This window comes from Anastrepha ludens, chromosome 2 (genome assembly GCF_028408465.1).
Source record: "Anastrepha ludens isolate Willacy chromosome 2, idAnaLude1.1, whole genome shotgun sequence".
NCBI classification, from domain to species: domain Eukaryota; kingdom Metazoa; phylum Arthropoda; class Insecta; order Diptera; family Tephritidae; genus Anastrepha; species Anastrepha ludens.
The window spans coordinates 167,491,584-167,513,442 of record NC_071498.1 but is presented as its reverse complement, the minus strand read 5'-3'; the positions used below and the strand labels follow the sequence as shown (position 1 = coordinate 167,513,442).

At 35.4% G+C, this 21,859-nt stretch overlaps 1 protein-coding gene across 3 annotated transcripts in view; it reads right to left on the bottom strand.

Annotated features, from left to right (window-relative positions):
- LOC128855791 (complexin) overlaps nt 1-21,859 on the bottom strand; it is a 124,491-nt gene that overhangs the window by 42,374 nt on the left and 60,258 nt on the right. For 2 of the 3 annotated variants that reach the window (XM_054090971.1, XM_054090972.1), the window contains exon 2: nt 13,884-14,050. In XM_054090971.1, coding sequence (XP_053946946.1) covers nt 13,884-14,050 — 167 coding nt within the window. The remainder of the gene's footprint in view (nt 1-13,883; nt 14,051-21,859) is intronic. The other variant, XM_054090973.1, reaches the window with a different exon arrangement.

Sequence of the window (21,859 nt, the reverse complement as noted above, 5' to 3'; positions counted from 1 at the left end):
GCGGCTAATGATTGCTGTTATGAGCACCTATAACGTTCCTATGGGCGCTATTGCGACTTCGACGCCAGGATGGACAAGGAGGGAATTTTTGGTCCCACTGTCGGAAAATTCAGCCTGCACAACGAAACATCCGGTAACGGACAGAGGCTGATCGACTTCGCCGGGGCACGAAACTTGGTAGTCTGCAGCACCAGATTCCAGCATAAGAAAATACCAAGCTACATGGCTGTCTCCTGATCGAAAAACGCGAAACCAGATCGATTATGTTGTGATAGATGGAAGACACGCTTCTAGTGTTTTAGATGTACGTACGATCCGAGGACCCAACATCGGCTCGAATCATTACCTTCTTGCAGCTAAAATACGCACACGCCCCTATGCAGCAAAAAACGTACATCTGACCACACAAAGATTGCTCGACATCGGAAAGCAGCAATCGTAGCAGACAGCAAGTAAATTCGCCACTCGACTCTCACTCCTGTTTTCAGAGAGTACTGCCCAACCATACGGCGTCTGCGAGTAATGGAACAACATTTCTCGTTCTTTACGTACCGCCGCCCAAGAAGAGAACGGATTTCGGTGAGCCAGAAAAAACAATTGGTATGACGAGGAATGTCATGTTGCCACGCAAAGAAATGATGCTGGCTATAGAACCAGGCTACGCAGAAGCGCAACGCCAGCCATGAAAACGGAAGAGATACGTATTAGCTGAAAGAAGAAACGAGAGGCCGAAATATGTGTGTGCGAGGGGCTTGAGATGCTGGCGAATACGAAAAATGCCCAAAAATTCTACCAGAAAGTTCGGCAGCTTACCGGCGAGTTTCACGACCGCGGCGTTTTTGTGTAACAACAAAGACGGTGATCTGGTGACTGACACACAGGGAGTATACAAATTATAGAGGGAAAGAGAGAGGATAAATAATAATAACCGATTGAGATTTCACATCTAACAGTAGCTTCAGAAGAAAAGAATTGAGGAATACGAAATGAAATTTTAAAAATTTAAAAGTAAAATATTTTAAAAATATATTTTGTGAGCAAAAATAGTTAGATAATCCTATCTGAATACTGTTTGACTTATAATCTTTCCAAAGATACCGCATTAGTGCATAACAGATTATAACATTTTGGCTTTTTTCGGTTGTTTTGTAAAAAGTTCATGAACTTAAAATGACAATACAAAACACAACGTAATCTCGTAAATAATTTCATGACTTTTTGAAGTGAAACTTCTTAGGCGTCGATGGACGAGCGAGAATGGAGAGTAAAACTTCAAGGCCATGCAACGTTTTGGGCATTTTCGTTCCGCGAGAGAGAAAAAAGATATAACATAGAGGAAAAGGAGAGAGAGAGCTATACCTTAGATATATCTTAGTTACCCTTTAGGCTATTTTTCCTGAGTTTTTTCTTGTGGTTGCTAATTTCTAGTGAGAAATAACACTGCCTACCTTTCGGCGCTTGTTTGTTGGTGCAAACTTGTAGGACATATATTTTTTGTGCCTACTTTTTGGCGTTATATTTCTTTGGTGCCTAAGTAGGGGTGTTTTTTGGTTCCAATTTTATTGGCGTTTTTTTTGGTGCCTACTTTTTGGCGCTTATATCAGTTTCCTGTCTAGTGCTTGTGCTACCCATTACGGCGTCGTATTTATTGGTATTGCCTTGCGGTCATTTATGCCGTTGCTGTGGTCCTGTTATCGCTGCGTTTGTGCGAGTGATAAACGTTCGGACTAGTGCGCATTGTTGCCATGGCTTGTGTCCGCCGTTTACCTACACCGGTCGACCCTTCTCCGTTTTTTTGTAAATTTTGTCTATTTGTATTCTCTGCAAATGTTGTGAATTTATTTAGATATATATTATTTCTTTCTCTCTTTCTCTCTCTCATTCTCTCTCGGATCTCTCCCTCTTTCTTTCTCTGCCTTGCAAGTTTCACTTCTGTTATGTGCACTACGCTACACGCACTTTTTTTATGATTATTGTATCCGTCATATGTCGGCTGCGTCTACAGTCCATAAATGGTTCATTCTAACAGTCCAATATTTTACTAATTCTTCCAACAAAACTGGCCGCATGGCGTCTATGGTGCCTTCAGTATTGAAATAAGTCGATTGTGCAGAGCGCTGTGTGGCAAGTTCTCGTCGATGTTAGGCTGAATAAATTTTAGAATTAAAAAGTGAGTCAGCAAGGCTCAGTAGAACTCGCCATTCATCGTAACACCAGCTTCTTCCTCATTACGAAAGAAATTAGGTCCCATGGTGCTGCCAGAGTACCATATATACGGCACGTAAAATAGATGAACTACTCTATGAACATCGCGAACAGATTTCATTTTTTTTATGAAAATTTCCATAATTTGGAAACGGTGTTGTGTAGTTGAACGATTCATGATGACTCGCCAAATCTTACTGAAAAGAAGCGGCAACACAGTTTGCTACTCTCAGCTGTTAAACAATAGTTAACGATATCGATAGTGCTCATGCAGCTAAAAAGCACTCAATAAGAGGTTTGAACAACTTTTGTTAGAGGCCTTTTTGATTTTTGCCAACTCCACAGCTTTTGTGAAAAAATGAAAAAAAAAAAAGTTCTTAAGTCCATTTTCGTCAGTTTGAGCATGAATTAAACTCATGGGAGAAATTTGAGCGAAATCGTTGCAGAAAATCACTACTTTTTGTTGCATTTAAAATTTTGTTGTACCTAATTTAATGACTGCGTAAAAAGAATGAAAACAATTAGAACTTAAAAAAGAGAGAAAAATGTGTATTTATAAAAATAAATTTTAATTCTAAAAATATTATAAATTATTACGGCTGGCACTGAGTAGAAAGGAAGTTCCCGCCAGGATAATCCACCTAATCAAAACCCTCTACGCGAACCCCAAACTGACAGTGATTCACAACGGCCATATCAGCGATCCATTCACTACCAATGCAGGCGTAAGGCGAGGTTGTCCCCTGTCGCCCCTTCTCTTCGCCATCGTCCTTGATGAGCCAACTGACCCTGCACAAAAAAGGCATCGCATAGGTGGTATCTAACACCATCGCACACAGAAGCTACATACCTTCATCAACAAATGCTTAACCATCATCTGCAGAATATTCTGGCCAAACACCATCAATAACGACGCACTGTGGAGATTAACGAACGAAGAACCCATCCGTAGGCAATTCAAATGCAGAAAGTGGCGATGGATAGGTCACACATTGAGAAGACCACCAGATAGCATCACGAGAATGGCACTGAACTGAAATCCGCAAGGGGGCAGAGGTTGCGGTCGACTAAACAACTTTTGGAGAAGGTCGATGTTGCGCTACCTAGCAGATGCCGACATTTTATGGGATGGACGGACGAAACAACAGCACAGAACCGTGTACGATGGAAAAGTCTTGTCGAGGCTCTATGCTCCCGAGAAGAGTGAACAGGGGAAAAAAAATAAAAAGTTATCTGATAAAAATTATAAAAACTAAAAAAATGGGTTATGTGCATAAATGTGCATGTACGAGTGATTTTTTCTTTAATAACATTGCAGTTCTTCCATTTGTATGCCATCTTTGTCTCACGTTTCGGAATATATTTTTAATTGTATACACTTTTTTGAAATACTTAACACAAATTTTATTCTTTTCACTTTATTTTCTTACTTCACAGTAACTTATTTTCAATTTTTTTTTTTAAATGTTCACTTTAAACTCTCACTTTCGAATTTTCTCAGTGGCACATCATTTGTTCCTTCTGCATCTGCTCTTTCACGGCTAAAATCCATTTCTTTGTTGTTTGACCTTTAAGGAGCTCAATCTGACTCCGTTAGGGAGTCGCTCGTTAAAAGGACTCCCTACTAGAGTCAATTTGAACTACAGAAGGCTTTACCAGGTTACACTTTTTGTCACTTCACAAGATTTCGTAGCTGTTGAGCTGAGCTGCCAGTTTACGCGTTTTATTGTCATTTCATATGAGGGGGGGCGTGGAATAAATAACTACAGGAAGAAAATAAACCAAAGAAGTGATTAAAACTAAGAAGAAAAAAAAGCAATGAAACTTAAGTGAAGAAAACTTGCAGCCTTAATTGCTATTTCCTCGTAGTTTATGCGGCTGTTCATTAACGCTTTCTATTGAATGCAAAGTGAGCTACTTGTTTACTTTTTTATATTTCTTGATGCCTGTAAAAATTTTAAAACTTTAAGTCTCAGAGTTTGTTGACATTTAAAATGTTAAAGTTATTTATGTTATAATTACGTATAATGGAAGGCATTACCCTCTATCGCTATTGCGTTTTTTGCTAAATTATATTTTTGTTTAATTTTATGAAGGCGATTGTTGAGTATTCGTTCCTTTGCATGTTTCGCTAAGATCATAGCAACGAAAGCAATGCCTTAAAAGTGAATTCGGTGGTCGTAGACTTGTGTCCCCGGCCTTCAGCGCAAATGTTTAATATGCGAATTTACAATTCATTTCCCCCCCTTTCTCGATATGCAATCCGAGTTACGTGCTGCACCATAGAAGCGCCTGTAGCTATGCAACGTTTTTTCCAGCATTAAACTTAACATTCGCTGCTAGTACGGCTTGCGTGGGAGTGTCTATTAAACGAGTGAATTGCCATTTATCACGAAGAAAAACTAAAAAAAGTTTGTGTTCAAAATATAACTCTAGAGTTGTAGGTACATTTATACATATGTACGTTTGCAAGTTGTTTGGGGAACGTGCCGCTACGCTACTACACGCTCCGAAATCATTGTTACCACGCACTGTAGTCGGGGAAGGAAGGTGTAAATGTGTGTGGCATTTTACATTTTACATAGAAGCGTACGTTAATAGAAGTGTTTGTAAGATTTCCTATTTGAGTAAAATTTGTGTGGCAAGAAACTTTGCTCTACAACTACAGCAGCAGCAGCAGCCTTTATAAAAAGTAAAAAGAAAAGTAAAAGGAGCAAAAATAAAGGGATGTGACAGGAAGGGAACATTTTTTCTCATGAGTAAAAAAAGTTTGGGAAACTTGCTTTTACTGAAAGTTTTTAATGAAAAAGTTTTCACGAATGGTTTGACAAAAATTTACTGCCACATATTTTGGTTAAGTTGGCGACGGAAAATGCAGCAGGGGAGGGACTATATTTAAAGAACTAAAGTGTAAAGGGAGAGAATTTGGCAGAAAGTACTTCTGGGACATTTATTCTTCTGAATGAGCTTTAAAATTGAAAATGGAATGAAAAAAAATTAAATCCGATGAAAAAAATTTATTAAAATTAATTAAAATGAATATTAAAATTAAAATTAAAATAATAATAAAAGTTTGAACTAAAATTAAAACTAAAAATTAACAAATAATAATTAAGTAATATATTAAAATTAAAACTTAAATTAATATTAAAATTAAAATTCAAATTCAAATTCAAATTCAAATTCAAATTAATATTAGAATTAAAAAAAAAATTAAATTAAAACTAAATTTAGAATTAAAATTAAAATTAAATTAAAATTAAAATGAAAATAAAAATTCAAACTAAAATTAAAACTAAAATTTAAATTAAAATTGAAGTTGAAATTGAAATAGAAATTAAAATTAAAATTAAAATTAGAATTAAAATTACAATCAAAATTTAAATTAAAATTGAAATTAAAATTGAAATGAAAATTAAGATTAAAACTAAATTTAAAATTAAAATTAAAATTAAAATTCAAATTCAAATTCAAATTCAAATTCAAATTCAAATTCAAATTAAAATTAATATTAGAATTTAAAAAAAAATTAAATTAAAACTAAATTTAGAATTAAAATTAAAATTAAATTAAAACTAAAATGAAAATAAAAATTCAAACTAAAATTAAAACTAAAATTAAAATTAAAATTGAAGTTCAAATTGAAATGGAAATTAAAATTAAAATTCAAATTCAAATTCAAATTCAAATTCAAATTAAAATTAATATTAGAATTAAAAAAAAAAATTAAATTAAAACTAAATTTAGAATTAAAATTAAAATTAGATTAAAATTAAAATGAAAATAAAAATTCAAACTAAAATTAAAATTAAAATTGAAGTTGAAATTGAAATGGAAATTAAAATTAAAATTAAAATTAAAATTAGAATTAAAATTACAATCAAAATTGAAATTAAAATTGCAATTAAAATTGAAATGAAAATTAAGATTAAAACTAAATTTAAAATTAAAATTAAAATTAAAATTAAAATTAAAGTTAAAATTAAAACTAAAATTAAAACTAAAATTGAATTTGAAACCAAAGTCCAAATTAAAATTAAAATTGAAATTAAAATCAAAATTAAAACAAAAATTAAAAATTAAAATTAGAAATAAAAAAATGTACATAAAAAAAAAAAAAATTTAAATAAAAAAAGTAGCTCCATGCATCCCTTATTAATTTCAGTGGCACTAATGGACTCTGTTTAAACAATTTTTGTAAAATTTTGAAACAGTTCGGGCTAGTTTGCAATAAGCCAGAATTAAGGTCTGAAAGGTTATTAGATACAATTGAAACTTTCAAAAATTGTATGTGCGCGAGCACAGGAATCGAATAGCTGATAGCGCGTACACCCTGTTTGGGTGTTTGGCCGAGCTCCTCCTCCCATTTGTGGTGTGCGTCTTGATGTTGTTCCACAAATGAAGGGACCTACAGTTTCAAGCCGACTCCGAACGGCAGATATTTTTATGAGGAGCTTTTTCATGGTAGAAATACACTCGGAGGTTTGCCATTGCCTGTCGAGGGGCGACCGCTTTTTCTAACTTTTTCTTAATTTTAATGTTTCACAGCTGATACAGCTTTTACATGGTTCCAAGATGGGATCGGAAGTCGGAGCAGGGGTTCTCTTTAAATTAGCCAATTTATCTATCTCCTTTAAACTGCCGAACACTGCTTGTGTTTTTCAAGTAGAAGTCTTTGCGATCTTGCAGGTATGCAAAATGCTTAGGGAACGCGGCAGCGAGGGAGATATTAATATTTTCTCCGATAATCAAGCCGCAATTAAAGCTCTGACGACGCCAAGGTGTAGAACGAAACTAGTAAACTCCTGTAAGGAGGGGATCAAATCTATTGGGTATGCAGGTAACATTTCTCTGATCTAGGTTCCAGGACATAGGAACTTAGAGGGAAATGAAATTGTTGATTAGCTTGCCAGGAAGGGGACTGAATTGACCTCAGAGACATCCTAACCGGTCATCGGCATCCTCTTGACAGTTGTTAAAGGGGAACTGCACAAATTATTTCTTAAGAAAGCACAGAAAAGATTGAGCTCCATTTCTTCATGTGCTATTTCGAAAACGCTTTGGCTCCAATACGATATACGAAGGAGTCTGGAAGTTCTTTGGACTCCTCGCCACTCAATTTCTCAACTCGTAGCTGTGTTTACTGATCACTGGACGATCGGCACATACGCGGAGAAGCTAGGGTTACCACTTAGCCTCCACTGCAGAAGCTGTGGGGACCTTTTAGAGAAGGCAACCGTAGATCATTTTGTCTGTAAGTGTCCGGGCTTGGCAGTTAGACGACTAAGTTCCCTGGGAGCTCCTTTCTCCGACGGCCTGGGGCAGTGCGCCAACCTAAATCCAATCAATCTTCTCCATTATATCAACAACACAGGTTGGCTGTAGATATCTGTCTGTTGGAGGTCTACAATTGGTAGCTACAAAACTGATTGCAGGATATATACCATACACGTTAGCATAGTTTTGGAAAATCTTGTTTGCAGGATGATTCGGGTGACTATTGGACTAAAGTTATGTAAAATAATTAATTGAATGATTTGCTACTGCTATTTAGTAAAGTGAAATTCATTGAAAGATAGAGTACGCAGTGTTTTTATAGTATTTCTAAGCTGGAACCAGCTCATGACACGCCTTTTGTAATTCGGTTTTCGGACAATCAGGAGCAAACTTGCTATGAAGAAGAAGACTACAATCTGAGGCAGCAAAACTTACAATAATAAGTTTTTGTGCTAATGGTGTAATAAGACGCTTAGTTTTTCGATTGCCATCTTAAAATGCTAAATCCAATGGACAACGCCCAACAGTCAATACATGAATGTATTGTTGAGATTGTCGAGATATCGGATATCGATGTTGAAGGTTGTTCAGCAGCGCTTTGCACTACATCAGCAATATTCTCAACAGAGCGGCCAGTTTTCAGTCTGCTATTCCTTTCCCTATCTTCAACAGAACCATTTTCTTGAAATTTTTTCACCAACCGTTGAATTGTCGATTCCTTCGGATGATTACTTCCACCAAAAAATTCACGAATTTTGGAAAATTTTGTTTTTGAAAATAGACTATTTTCATAATAAGTTTTTATTAATAAGTTGGTATTTCTTCCCTTTTATATTTGTTGTTGGGAAGATGACGCAAAATTATTTCAGCGTCTTTTGCTCAGCTGACTTGCTTTCGTGAAACTAAGATTTAGGCGTTTTGGCCTTTACTCTTTTGCTACGCCTGTGAAAATAGCATATTTGAATAATACCCGCCTGAGGAATTCTTCAGTATCAAATCCGAAAGAATAATTTTCGGTTTTTCGCTCCTTTTCCTTTTACCCTTTTTACTCTTTTTTGCTTCCCCATTCCTCTTACGCAAGTTTGCAATAGTAAATATTTACCATAAAATATTTGTGGTAATACAACGAGAAGCTGAATTTCTCTGCCTATTCGATTGTTTTTTCAAATCGTGATTCTTTCAGTTGCATAATTTTTTTATAAACAAATTGCACTACCAGTCTTGATTCCACTTATCGCAGTTCGCCAATTAACATGAAAAAATACTTCGTTTCTTAGATTTTCAGAAATTCAATGTAAAAGAAGTTGCATTTGAACCTAAAGTTTTCATGCCCTGCATGTAACTCCAAAATATTCAAAACCACAAACTGCAAATGTTCTCCATGTTTTCAAAGGCATGAACAGCCAAAACCAACAACAAACAGCGAATAATTTATGCGCTGGATGGGTGCTGACGCAGAAAAGTGGTAAGCCACTGTCGCTGATGATGGCTATAACGGCGGTGGCGGTTGCAGTGGCGGCAACGGAAGTTGTCGAACAACACGTTGAACAACTATTATGCCGCCTAACGATAGCAACAACAAGTTATAGCGGGCAAAAAAAATGTGAGTTTTAATGACTGCAGCGAGTAGCAATAACAGCAGAGTGTGCACTGTAAACCGCTGCATAGCTGCAAGCGCAGTTTGTTGCTATTACTTCAGAACTTAAGCCACACGGAATGTATGTTTGCACACACACACACACATACATGCATGTATTTTTTGCTATTTAATATGGTTTTAAACGATTTAGCTGTGAGCTGCTTCACATTACTCCATTTTGCATGGATTTTTTTTTCGCCAACTTTTACTGCTAGAACATTTGATGCCTCAAATTGAATGCTTTGTCGGTGGTATTGTTAAAGTTTAGTGAGTGTAGTTTTAATGTTTGTTTTGAGTGGCCACGAAATGGCGGGTCAGCAAATGTATGCGCTTAAAAATAATTGCCTTTTTTTTGGATGTTTGTATGGACAAATTTTTATTTTAACTTTCAGTTGTATTGGCTTGTTTTTCTTATTAGCCATTTGCTTTTAATGGCTTAGCAGTAATTTAGGGAGATGAGGGTTTACAAATATTTTTGTAGCCAAGGAACAATGGATTAACGGCAGCATAGTTTCGTGTGGGGACAATCACCAATTCGGTTGCTTTCGCTCCGTTTGGTACTTCACCCAAGGTGAATCTATTAAAGGTGGTATCGGTAAATCAGCTGTCTTATTCTGTTTCTTTCACCATGTCCATGTGGCTGCCAGCCTAGAATGAAACAAGGCGAATACTTTACCAATACTTGCTTTGAGAATCAAACGTATCAAATATTGTTGTTGCTCTAGTGGCACCATCTTTAACCTTCATGTGCCCGGCTTACTACATTTGTAGTAAATTGTGAAAAAAAGTGAGATAAAAAAAATTTTCCGAAACAACAATGCCCGAATTTTTTAGTAGCTTCCTGATTATCAAATCAAAGTCAATTAAGAGTATAATAACACTCGAACTATTATTTATAGTAACCATATAAAATGTATGCAAAATAGTATTTTATAGTTGACTTCAGCCATTAATGCTTCAACAAATTCTAGTCGATACGAATGAAAAAGCACGAAAAGGAGATAAAATAATCTGGGAGAAATTAACCTTAATTGAACTAAGAGCATTTATAGGTCTTGCGTATCTAGCTGGTGTAAATAAATCAAATGACGAAGATGTGAATGTGCTATGGAGCCAAGAATGCGTTTGCTTTTATCGAGCAGTAATGCCTAAGTCACGCTTCAAAGAAATTGTTCGATTCATTCGATTTGACAGCGAGCGTACAAGAACAGTTAGGCTAGAAGCCGATAAGGCTGCTCCAATATCTGAATTGTAGACACAAATGAACGCAAATCTGCGCAAATATTACCAACCATCTGGAGAAATTACTGTGGATGAACAATTATTTGCTTATCGCGGTCGAACTAGGTTAACTCAGTACATACCCTCTAAGCCTGCCAAGTATGGGATAAAGGTTTGGTTTGCATGCGATGCTAATAGCGTTCTATCCACTCAAAAGTGAAATATATACTCGAAAAAACTCAAATGCTGGTCGAGAAAATAACGTAGTGAAGGTGTTGGGCAAAGGTTAGTATGGCATTGGGAGAACATCGGAAGGACTATTATTTGTGACAATTTTTTTACATCACTAAACTTAGGCAAGTATTTAATGTCCAAAGGTCTTGCTATTCTTGGTACTGTTCGTCAAAATAAAACGTTTGTACCATATGAAATGAAGGCTGACCGCAATCGTGCTGAAGAATCTTCCATTTTCGGGTTTCTCGATGGAAAGTTTTCTTTGGTATCTTATGTTCCAAAACGAGGCAGATCAGTTATAATAGTTGCCATCACACCTTTGACAAATACAATTGTTGCTGAAAAGAAAAACAAGCCGCAATACATCCTTGGTTACAATGCAAACAAAGGAGGCGTCGACGCAATGGATAAAATGCTTTCTGCATATTCAACGAAACGCAAAACATTGCGTTGGCCCTTGGCCATGTTTTACAACATGCTGGACATAAGTGCACTTGCATCATTCATCATTTACTCGGAAAACAATCCATATAACCGTCGCACAGACGCGCGATTTCTTGCGGAGCTTGTCTAAGCAGCTTTTTATGCCAGCAATTGAACAGCGCTCTCAAGTTCCCCGGGTGCTGGGATTCCATCAAACACGTAAAGCTATCGAAAAGGCACTGGATCGATCCCTTTCTGCTATATCTAATGTTGATTCATCTATTATACCTGATATTTCCAACGATAAACAACCAAAATATCCTGTACCATGTCAATACTGAGAAATAGGAAGTCGTAACAACACACGAAAAATCTGTAGTTGGTGCAAAAAAGCAGTGCCCAAGCCGAAAAATATATTTTGGGAAAATGCTGTTCAACTCCGGAAAATTAAAACATTTTTTGTATTGAAATTATCACCTGAATTCAATATTTTTAAATAAAAAGGTTATTACACACGTACAAATAAAAAAAACACCATACAAGTCTTTTTTTCTTAACATTACATTGGTTTTGCATGCAATTACGTAGTTACTACAAATGTAGTAAGCCGACCGGGTACGTAAGTTTTATATCCCGGGCACATGAAGGTTAATGAATACGCCTTGATTTCACCATTTCAGAGTGAATGTTGATTAAAAAAAATGAGTTTTCAAAGGCTTTTCTTATGCATAATAATTTTTTGCAGAATCTTGTAATAAGGGTTTTCCAATAACAGGTGTTATCTATCGCCATCGAGAGATGATTAACGATTTTTTATGGGAATAACACCTCTCATTCGAAAACCCTTTATATTGCGGAGTTATTATTATTATTTAATATTTTAGAAAAGCATCACTACCCCATTATACTCCACCGGCATGCTTAACTGTTCCTTGACAATGTAGAGGGTCTAAGTTGTCGAAATTTTCTCATTCCCTATAAAATTTCAAAAGCATGAAAAGAGTACGATTGTCCAAGCCCTACACTCAAAAAATTATTCACGGAATATAACGGAACTATTTATATTTTCTTTGATATATTGTGCATTCAACAAGTGATTTTAATCGAGGATAGAAGCACGAGTTGTTAAAAAATAAAATGGAATCTTCGAGCGCGTATAAGACGCATATTTTGTATTTTTTTTATAAAAGTAGTAAAAAAGCAACAACTGCTGCTGCAGAAATAAACACTGTTCACGGAAAGGATACCGTGAGTGTAAGGACTGCGCAAAAGTGGTTTTCAAAATTCCGAAGTGGTATCTGCGACGTGGAGGATACCCCGCGCGCTGGTCGTCCTGAAGTCTTTAACTCCGACGCCTTGCTCGAACTCGTTGAAGCTGAGCTAAATTTGACAGTCGATATGATAGCTCAGAGGTTAAATCTTTCGCATGGAACAGTTCACAGGTACCTGGTTCAGTTAGGAAAGGTTTTAAAGCTGGGAAAATGCGTTCCGCATAGACTCTCCGTCGCCAACCTTCAGCAGAGAGTGAATGTGTGTTCTTAGCTGCTGCAACGGATTGAAAATTAAAGTTTTTTGAACCGTATCATTACTGGTGATGAAAAATGGGTCCTTTACAATAATCCTGTTCGCAAACGCCAATGATTAGATAAAGGTGAAACACCAGAACCGACCCCTAGAGATGTCCTTCACCCCAAGGAGATTCTCCTGTCTATTTGGTGGGATATGGCCGGTATTGTTTATTATGAACTTCTGGAACCAAATCAGACGATAACTGCTGATTATTATTCTCATCAGCTATCAATTCTGGATGAGACACTTAACAAAAATCGACCGTCTTTGGTGAATAGACGCAAAGTTTTGTTTCACCACGACAACGCAAGACTTCATACCGCAAGGCGAACATTAGGCAAGCTGAACGAGCTCGGAAGGAAGCTAATGCCGCATCCACCATACTCTCCGGATATTGCACCCTATGATTATCACCTTTTCCGTGGACTTCAATCCCATGCGAGTGACAAGAACTAATCCTCAAAAGAAGCTATGAAGAGGAATATCGAAGTGTATTTTGGCTCCAAGGACAAACAGTTTTTGAGCAGGGAATTTAAAATTTGCGTGAACGTTGGGAAGACATTGCAAATAATGAAGGGACATATATTATTAATTAATAAATACTTTAAACATCTTTTCTATTAATTTTAAAACCACCTTTAAAAAATGCACGAACTTATGGACTGTAAGCACAATATTTTTTTTTAACTTTTTCATTTCATGTGTCCCGAAGTGCCAAAATCCTATTGACAAGCAACCTATCTGCTTATTTTGGTGCCACACTACTACAAAAAAATATGTCAAAATCAAAAGGATCACATTTTATTTTCTTTAAAAAAAAACATTTCTAAAACAATTCTATAAAAAATGAGTATTTGACTAGACTACTACCTTAAGTATAATTTTATAAGATTTCTGACTTTTGTCTTTAACTTTTGGTTTTGTACACCTAGTTTAGAAGTTTCAAACTCTGTAATTTTTTTTGATATTCCAATTTAAAATCCGTAGCTTAGTTAGATAAAATGACACCTTCATGGAGGATGAAGGTATGGGTGATGTCAAGCTGTTAATCATTTCTGGAGGAATACTTAATCAGGCGTGTTCTGCAGTTTCAGTTTACTTTAGCTAATTTAGATTATCTATATTGAGATCTTCACTGTCTATAGCCCTGCTTACTGATCGACAGAAATTTTCTATACAGAAATTTTTTATTCATTGTCCGGTAATCGGCGATTCGAATACATTGAATACAGTGATTTATTATTTTTTTTTTTTTTTGTATATTTGAATTCAATAAGATCCGTAGCTTAGTTAAAGTTTTGCTTTTTTCACTTACCTTATCACGAATATCTTGTCTCATCTTTTCGCGCTCCTCTTCCATCTTACGATGCTTCTCCTTTCGTCGTTCTTCGGCCTCGCGTATGGCCTCCTGACGCTCCCTCTCCTCCTCCTCTGCCTTTTCCTTATCGTCACCATCATCACCGCCATCACCACCTACGGCGCCTGCAAGCAAAAACAAAATGGAGAAATTTCCAGTTAATTTTAGTTTTTAAATGCATTTAATAAATTTTAATTAAAGTAGAATAAACGGATTTGTGCTCATAAAAATAATTCGCTCATAATAATGACTCCTATTATTCTCTAATAATAGTTTTGAATCAATTTAATTTTCGTAAAACTTTCACTGCAATTGTATGTACATACATGTGTATATATATGTCAATCCAATACTAATATTCACATCCAACAAATTTTAATTTTCTATTTTACATTTCGTAAGATGTTCAAAAAGGAAAACCAATTAGTATTATTTTTAATAGAATAAAATAATTTAAATTGAATGTGCACTCAGTCATAAAGGCGGCACAGAAAAGCGCAAGTAATGAAATGAATAATTTTAAATAAGAGGAGTTGAAGCAATGCAATGAAGGAATCCATTAAATAGAAGTTGCCAAAAACGTTTTATTTTCCAAGAATTTGTGAAAACATTTATGATACGAGTTGGGAATTTTATTTGATACTGAGCTTGATATCTCATTTTTAAAATTCATTAATTCCTCGAGCACAGTCAAATAGGTAGATTAACGTAACCAATGCAAGCTAAGTCTTGTCGAGACGGAGTTACTGAGACGGAGCTACTGAGACGGAGAGTTTCGTAGAGAATGGAATGATGAGCTGTATGAGCTTTACGACTACATAGACATGGCACAGCGAATAAAGATCCAGTGGCTATGTTGGCTGGGCCATATCGTCCGAATGGATACAAACACTCCGGCTCTGAAAGTATTCGATGCAGTAGCAGCTGGTGGGAGAAGAGAAAGAGAAAGGTCTACTCTGCGTTGTGAAGATCAGGTGGTTAAGGACTTGACTTCATTTGGTGTGCCCAACTGGCGCCGGTTAACGCGAAAGAGAGACGACTGTCGCCGACGACTGTTAGAATCGGCCAAAATCGCTTAAGTGTTTGTGGTGCCAATTAAGAAGAAGACCTGTTTGCAGAGACCTTTAAAAAGTCATACTGGTTTTCAAAATAGTTTGCAAAATAGTTTACATTCATACATTTTTTTTAAATGGTGTAAAATAAGAAACAATTAGTGGGAAATCGTAAATTCAAAACCATTCAAGCCACTTAAATAAATCAGTTCGTAAATTCAAGCCTCTTTTGACAGCCAGAGGAGGTTTGGAGATTTTTTTATTTATTTTATTTATATAATTGGAGATTTCTACTAATTAAGCCTCTAAATGAAAACAGAAAAATCAGACGTTGAACGAGCATTTAAAAAACGTGGGAGTAGATGCAAAAAAAAAACGAAAATTTAAATAAAATGTTTTTCAGTATGAGGCTAAAACAGCATTTCATATAGTGAATTTAAATAGAAATTACCAAAGTAGCTAGGACGTTTTTCTCGTTAACTCGGTGTATATTTAATATATGAACAATAATCATTTCATCTAGCCTTTTGTTGTTGCATACTTTAAAGCATAGCCTGCGGTTAAGCTTTGTTCTGAATTTTGCTAAAATTTACAGTTTCATGGAATTTCTTTTAACAAAGAAGCAAATATTTGTCAATTTCTATTTTCACTCCACTTATCTTATTCTTATTACAGTTCCGGCGATTGTGCAAATATTAAAGAAAATAAATCCGATACATCTCTACATTCTAATGCTGGTATGGGAAAAAGATCAACACAGATATGGCCAGGCGCCAGCTCGTGCATTATTCATACCCGTGAGCACTGCATTGTATGGCTTTGTGGTTATGTGGCTTGGCAACACCTTCGGCAAAACTTTAATCTGTAAATTTAATTTGCGAAATGGAAAATGTTTTGTGTTCTTTGTTAAGCTACGCAATTTTTTTTTTGAACGAAAAACAACAATCAATGAAAAACACATTTCATATTAAAATGACATTTGCATGCGTAAATTAAATTCAAATCGTTATGTAAATTATGCCTTTCAATGCTCAACCATTTATTTATTTATTTTAATATTTTTTGCTTGCTTTGATTTGCATTTGTTTGCGCATTTTACATTTTTTTTTGCTTTAGTGCTATGAATTTTAATTACAAAACAAAGCAGGTGTTATCGTTTTGCTTTTTAAGCCTAATTTTTTATTCATTTTTAAATTCATATTATTATACATTAATATTAATAATACAGTTAAAATGATGTTTTAAGTGCAGTTCACCACAAATCGGCTGATTAACATAACTGAGTAGTAATGCGTACATATGTATGGATGTGTGTATGTATGAATGTGTGTATGATGTATTATATATAAAATAGATGTATGTATGTATGGATGTATATTTATATGTATGTATGTGAATAAATGCTTATTAACGGCTGGTTACTTTTTCCCATATTTGCTTAAGTATACGCGCGTGCTTGTTTGTGTCATAACAGACATTTAGCCTAAAGTCAAAATATTTTAATTGCGTTAAATGAAATGAGCGATTTAGTATGTCCGATATTATAAATAAACAAATAAAATAGATAAAAGTTGCATTTGCATTTTTTTTATTTTCGAAATAAATCTCACTTAATCCTTCACGGATTTGATTTATTTGTATTTTTTTAAGCAATTTTTCTAATAAATCCAGTTGAATGTTATGAACTGAACAGTGCTTTGCATATTAACTTTTAAAGCATGAAGCAATTTATCTATATAGGCCAATGGCTTCAAATAACCTCACAAGTAGTAACCTAAGAGTGTTAAGGGGAGGTTCTAGTCAAAATCGACCAAAAAACATATTTTTTTGTATTGCTTTATTCTCATCCTTAAGGTCTTAAAAATTTTGTGGAACAACATCAAAACGCACACCACAAATAGGAGGAGGAGCTCGGCCAAACACCTAACAGAAGTGTACGCGCCAATTATTTATTTTTTTTTTTTTAAGGTCTTAAAAAATATGTAGACAAAAGGATATTTTCCTATCTAATTGATTTTACGATTTATAGCTTATAGACGAGAGAGCGCGTCGGCCGAAAAACAGGGGCTTACAACGAATGGTGAAAGTACCCTGAAATACTGAGAAATCTTAATAATTCTAATACTCTTGTAAACCAAATATGTCTTTAACCCTTTCGTCTCTGAATTCGAATTTCGTATATCCAACAGATGAAAAAGTAAAAAAATTTATTTGTGGGAGGCCGTGGAGAGAGGAAAGGGTGTGGTGCATACATGTACCGCTAGAGTTTTTAACCGGTACACATATGTATGTACCAACAGGTACAACAAGTTACATTGTATTCTTAGTGTTATCGCTATAATATAAAGAAATATCGCTTATTTCGTGAGATAAAGCTTGAAACAATCTTTACATAATAAAACATCACATTCTTCGCAAATAGTTTTTGTTCTCTTTTGAATTTTTACTAACGCGCAACGACTACAACGTCTTCTTGTAGCACCTTCGACAGGCAGATATAATGGTGAGCCAAAATGTTTTCGCTTCTTGGAAAGAGTACTTCTTCTTTCTAATGGAAATCCTGTAGTCTTCTTCCCTTCTGCAATCAGTTCTTTAGCAAGATTCACAACATATGTAAGATAAGGAACTTTCTCATTTTTACGCCTCAAATCGTTGTAAAGTATCCATGCGTTGGTTGTACATATACCAAGGGAAGTATACAAGACTTTCTTCCACCATTTGGTAGACTTTCTATCATGATTGTAGAGACTTATGAATTGATCAGCCCGATCAAATCCGCCCATTTTCTGTCGATAGAATGAAATTGTTTCGGGGCAGTCTATTTCCATTTGATAACCTGACTTGTCTTTTTTTGAAATTTTAGTCATATCAGGTTTATGACAATTAGTCATTAACAACACTTCTTTTTGGTCTTGCCACTTTATACACATAAGCCCCGTATCAGTACACCGAAATAGTGCTTCTCCTCGTTTAAGTTTTCCTGGCATTGCTGGAACATTTTTGCGGTTAGCCATGCAAGTGCCAACAGCAGCAAAGCTAATAGTTTCCAATAAATTTACATTTGTAAAAAAGCGACCAAAGCATAGAACTACATCAGGAGCCTTTATGATTGAAGCTAATGTCTTCACAATTCTTTCTCCAAGAGTTAATGAATCAACACTTGATGCTGAACCTTTACCAACGTACACATTAAGGTCACATGTATATCCAGAATCAGCATCACAACGTGGCCATAGTTTAATACCACGTTTGTGGTAGTCCGATTGCCCATGGATTCTTTTTGGCTCCAATAGTGCTTTAGCCCTGGTAGTTTATTGTACGACATGATGAGCATGCAGCCAAAAATTTTTTTGGATTTCTCCCTTATCGGTAAGCTTTATTAATTTCAGGTGTTTGCCTCTTGTTTGGTTAAATAACTTCAAACGCTGATTAGTACATGCTACTATGTGTAAACATAAGGAATGTGGGAACATTTTATGGATAATCTCCAATGCAGTGAATTGCTTTGAGATATTGCTCAGTATTCCACAGGGCCTTACTGGTGGAATAATTTTGGCAGTACTACATGAGTCGCTTGGCATTATCCAATCAAGAATACGATTATTATGAACAAATTCAGGCTCAGATTCAGTGGCTGATTTTCTGGATTGTTGCAGAGCCCGCTATGCCGACTCAGATGTTAAAGGCTGCTCAAAATCAATTTGGTTGTGAACGCTCTCACTTTCTGTGTAAAGGCCCATTTCGTCGTCATTTTCATTAGATGAAGAATCTGTTTTATCTCCGCTTGGTTCGTAGTCGTCTGATGAATCCGCAGAAAAATCTGACATACTTTCAATCATGCTTTCTAGCTCCCTTTGGCTCAACGACCTCTTTATCATTTTCGTAAAAGAGACTTTGTCAATACACCTGATGGTACATATCGGTACGTAACAGCAGAAACTACTGTTGGTACATACATGTACCACAAGCTTTAGTAGTCAATAAAATTTCAATATCACTCGGGACGAAAGGGTTAAATTTACCGATTAACTATCGGATTGATGAAATATCCCAGAAGCGTAAGGGTATTGACTTTCTAATGCAATAAAATAATTATCGACTATTATCGTCGCCCCCCGGCTGAAAAAGGTAAGACTTCAAGTATGAAAAAAGATCCTCAAAGAAAGAAAAAAACATTTGCCGTTCGGAGATGGCGTTAAAAAAAACTGTAAGTCTCTCCATTTGTGGAAAAACACCAAGATGCACAGCACAAATAGGAGAAGGAGTTCGGCCAAACCTTCAATAAGGGGTAGCCCTAATTATATTTATGTAGTGTATATAAATATTTTTCTGTATTGGCTCACACATCTTTTTTTAGTTGTTTGACCGAACTTCTCTTCTATTCTATATTACATATAGAAGTTTCCTGCACTTTAGATATAGATGACTTCGAAAGGCCAATAGTTTTATTGACCGTTTTTTCTCTTCCGTACTTTTTTCAAGCTAGAAATTTACTCAGCTGCGCAGAGTCTCTGGCTACGGACAAACGCTATTACAAGATGATGTTTTCTTGTTTGATTGGATCTCCAATGCTGCACCAACCGAACAACAGTGGCGCACTAACCACTCAACCACGGCTCAGCTGTGTGCGCTCAGCACTTTCTTTAATTATCAAATAAATTGTTTAGTAATCGGTTTTTCAATTTTCCATATACTCCTTCTAAAAATATGTTGTCTCATTGATTTTGTTGTACTAAATTTCATTTTCTCTCATTAATTTCATTAAATTATATTCTAAATATATCCCAATTCAGCTCGCACACAAGTCAAATTAATAAGAAAACTTTTTCCCCCACTCTAACTTTTATGATTCCCCACACACATTTTCGCAGCGATGCTGCCCCCGCTCCAGTAAATTCAATTTAATTTTACAATGCTTCATTTACTAATTACATTTGTTGCTTTGCAAAATATTTAAGTTAATTATAAGTACTTTTTTTTGTTGTTATGGTGTCAAAAACTTTCTAATACCCAAAATAACAGAGTAGCAGTAGGGGAAGTAGAAGTAGCAGCAAGTTCTTGAATGAGGTGTGTATGGGGCGATGCATTGTTGTATTTGTGAACATTTACTGTAGATGGTAAAGTTGAAATCAATCCACCCACTCTCATTGGCTGTCAAATTTATTGCGCTCTCACATTATGTGTAACATTAGGGAAGAGGCGGTAGTGAGAAATATGTAGGGTCATGCAATTTCAAATAAAATTGTATGGTGTAAAATTCGGAAGCAATAGGAGTAGTGTGCGTGAGAAGTAGCAAACAAGGAACAATTTGCTACAAAGCAGCATAGGCTAGGTGAAAACAAGGCACTCTGTAATGAAACACAACAACTGTGCGGGTATACCACCAACTATACAACAACTATACTAGGCACGAGGGAGTGAGTACTCTGCTGCATGAGGCGCGTAACTGGCAGTCTGTAACTGATGCCGTATTGTGAAGGCTGTGCTCAGTTGATTTGCCCATTGAGTTGGTCAGCGCAGTCAGCAGTGCCATTAGTAATTGCGCCATAACTCAAGGCTGTGCAACTTTACGCCAACTCCCATAAATGTCAACAGTTTTTGAACTCAAGTGTTTTTAATTGACTTAATTATGGCAACTTTGACTGAGTAGGTAGAGTTCTATTTGATGGAACTTTTGTTTGTTTTCTTTGCACTTTTACGCATACAAGCATATTTGACATTTGTTGTATTTGTTGTATAAATAATATATTTGCCGTACTTATGTTGTAGATGTTGTAGAATTATTGCCATGATTAAACTTTTTCATGAGGCTGGCACTTCAACTTGAACTGAAATGTAATATTTACGGTGTGGTGTTAATAAAGTACTAGGAAATGTGATGTAATACTCATATTTTGTTGCCTGATGGCGCCGTGAGTGCTTTGTTTTGCTTGAATGAAAAGTTTATATATGCAGCAGAATTTTTTAAGATAATTTTTATTGAGTTTTAAGTGGCAAAATTGAATGTATTTGTATGTGGCATGCTTTGTATGCGTACAATCTCCCACTAGGATCGCTTATACATACATACATAAACATATATTTGCGTACATTTTAACAATGAGAGTTATTTAATTAATTAAATGACAGAAGTTTACAAAATTAGCAGTTCCCTTTCCTCTAAAGAGAAAGCGACTTTAGTGAAAGTTATATTATTTAGACTGCTGCATGTACATGTCATACATACATACATACATACATACATACATACATACATGCATACATACATACATACATACATAAATACATACACACGCTTACATAGCAAAAATTGCATTTGAATGGTAAGCAAATTTGCCGGAGTCAAAACTTTTCTGAAAGTTCTACTATATGTTAGCGAACTTTTGTTGGAAACCGCACATATGTAACTAAGTTATGGTTTCCGAAAACAGCAGTCAGTTTTGAAGTTAATAGAGAACTAAAAATTAAATTTGCCAAACATTAGAAAATAATAAAGGCAATAATTAATAAACAAAAATTGTATTATATTGGAAGTAAAAATTAAAAATAAGAGCAAAAAATAAAAAAAAGCTTACTGAGCGCATACCTAAAATATTCCCTTGCTACTCAGAAATCATGGTGAAAAAAATTGATTTGTGTGACCGTTTTCAGACCGTTAGTCGGCTCTCAGCGAGTTTGACAGAATCAGTTGCTGCATGGTAAAAATATTTTTATACGAGTACTGCTCAGCTTTCACAGCAGAAGCAGCTGCACTGCATGAAGCAGTAATGTTTGCCTCCCAAATGAGCAAAAAACATCTAATATGCGGCGACAGCAAATCTGTCATTGAAGCCTTGCAGAACCCAAACTACGATCTGTTACTCATCAATATGATAAGAAATA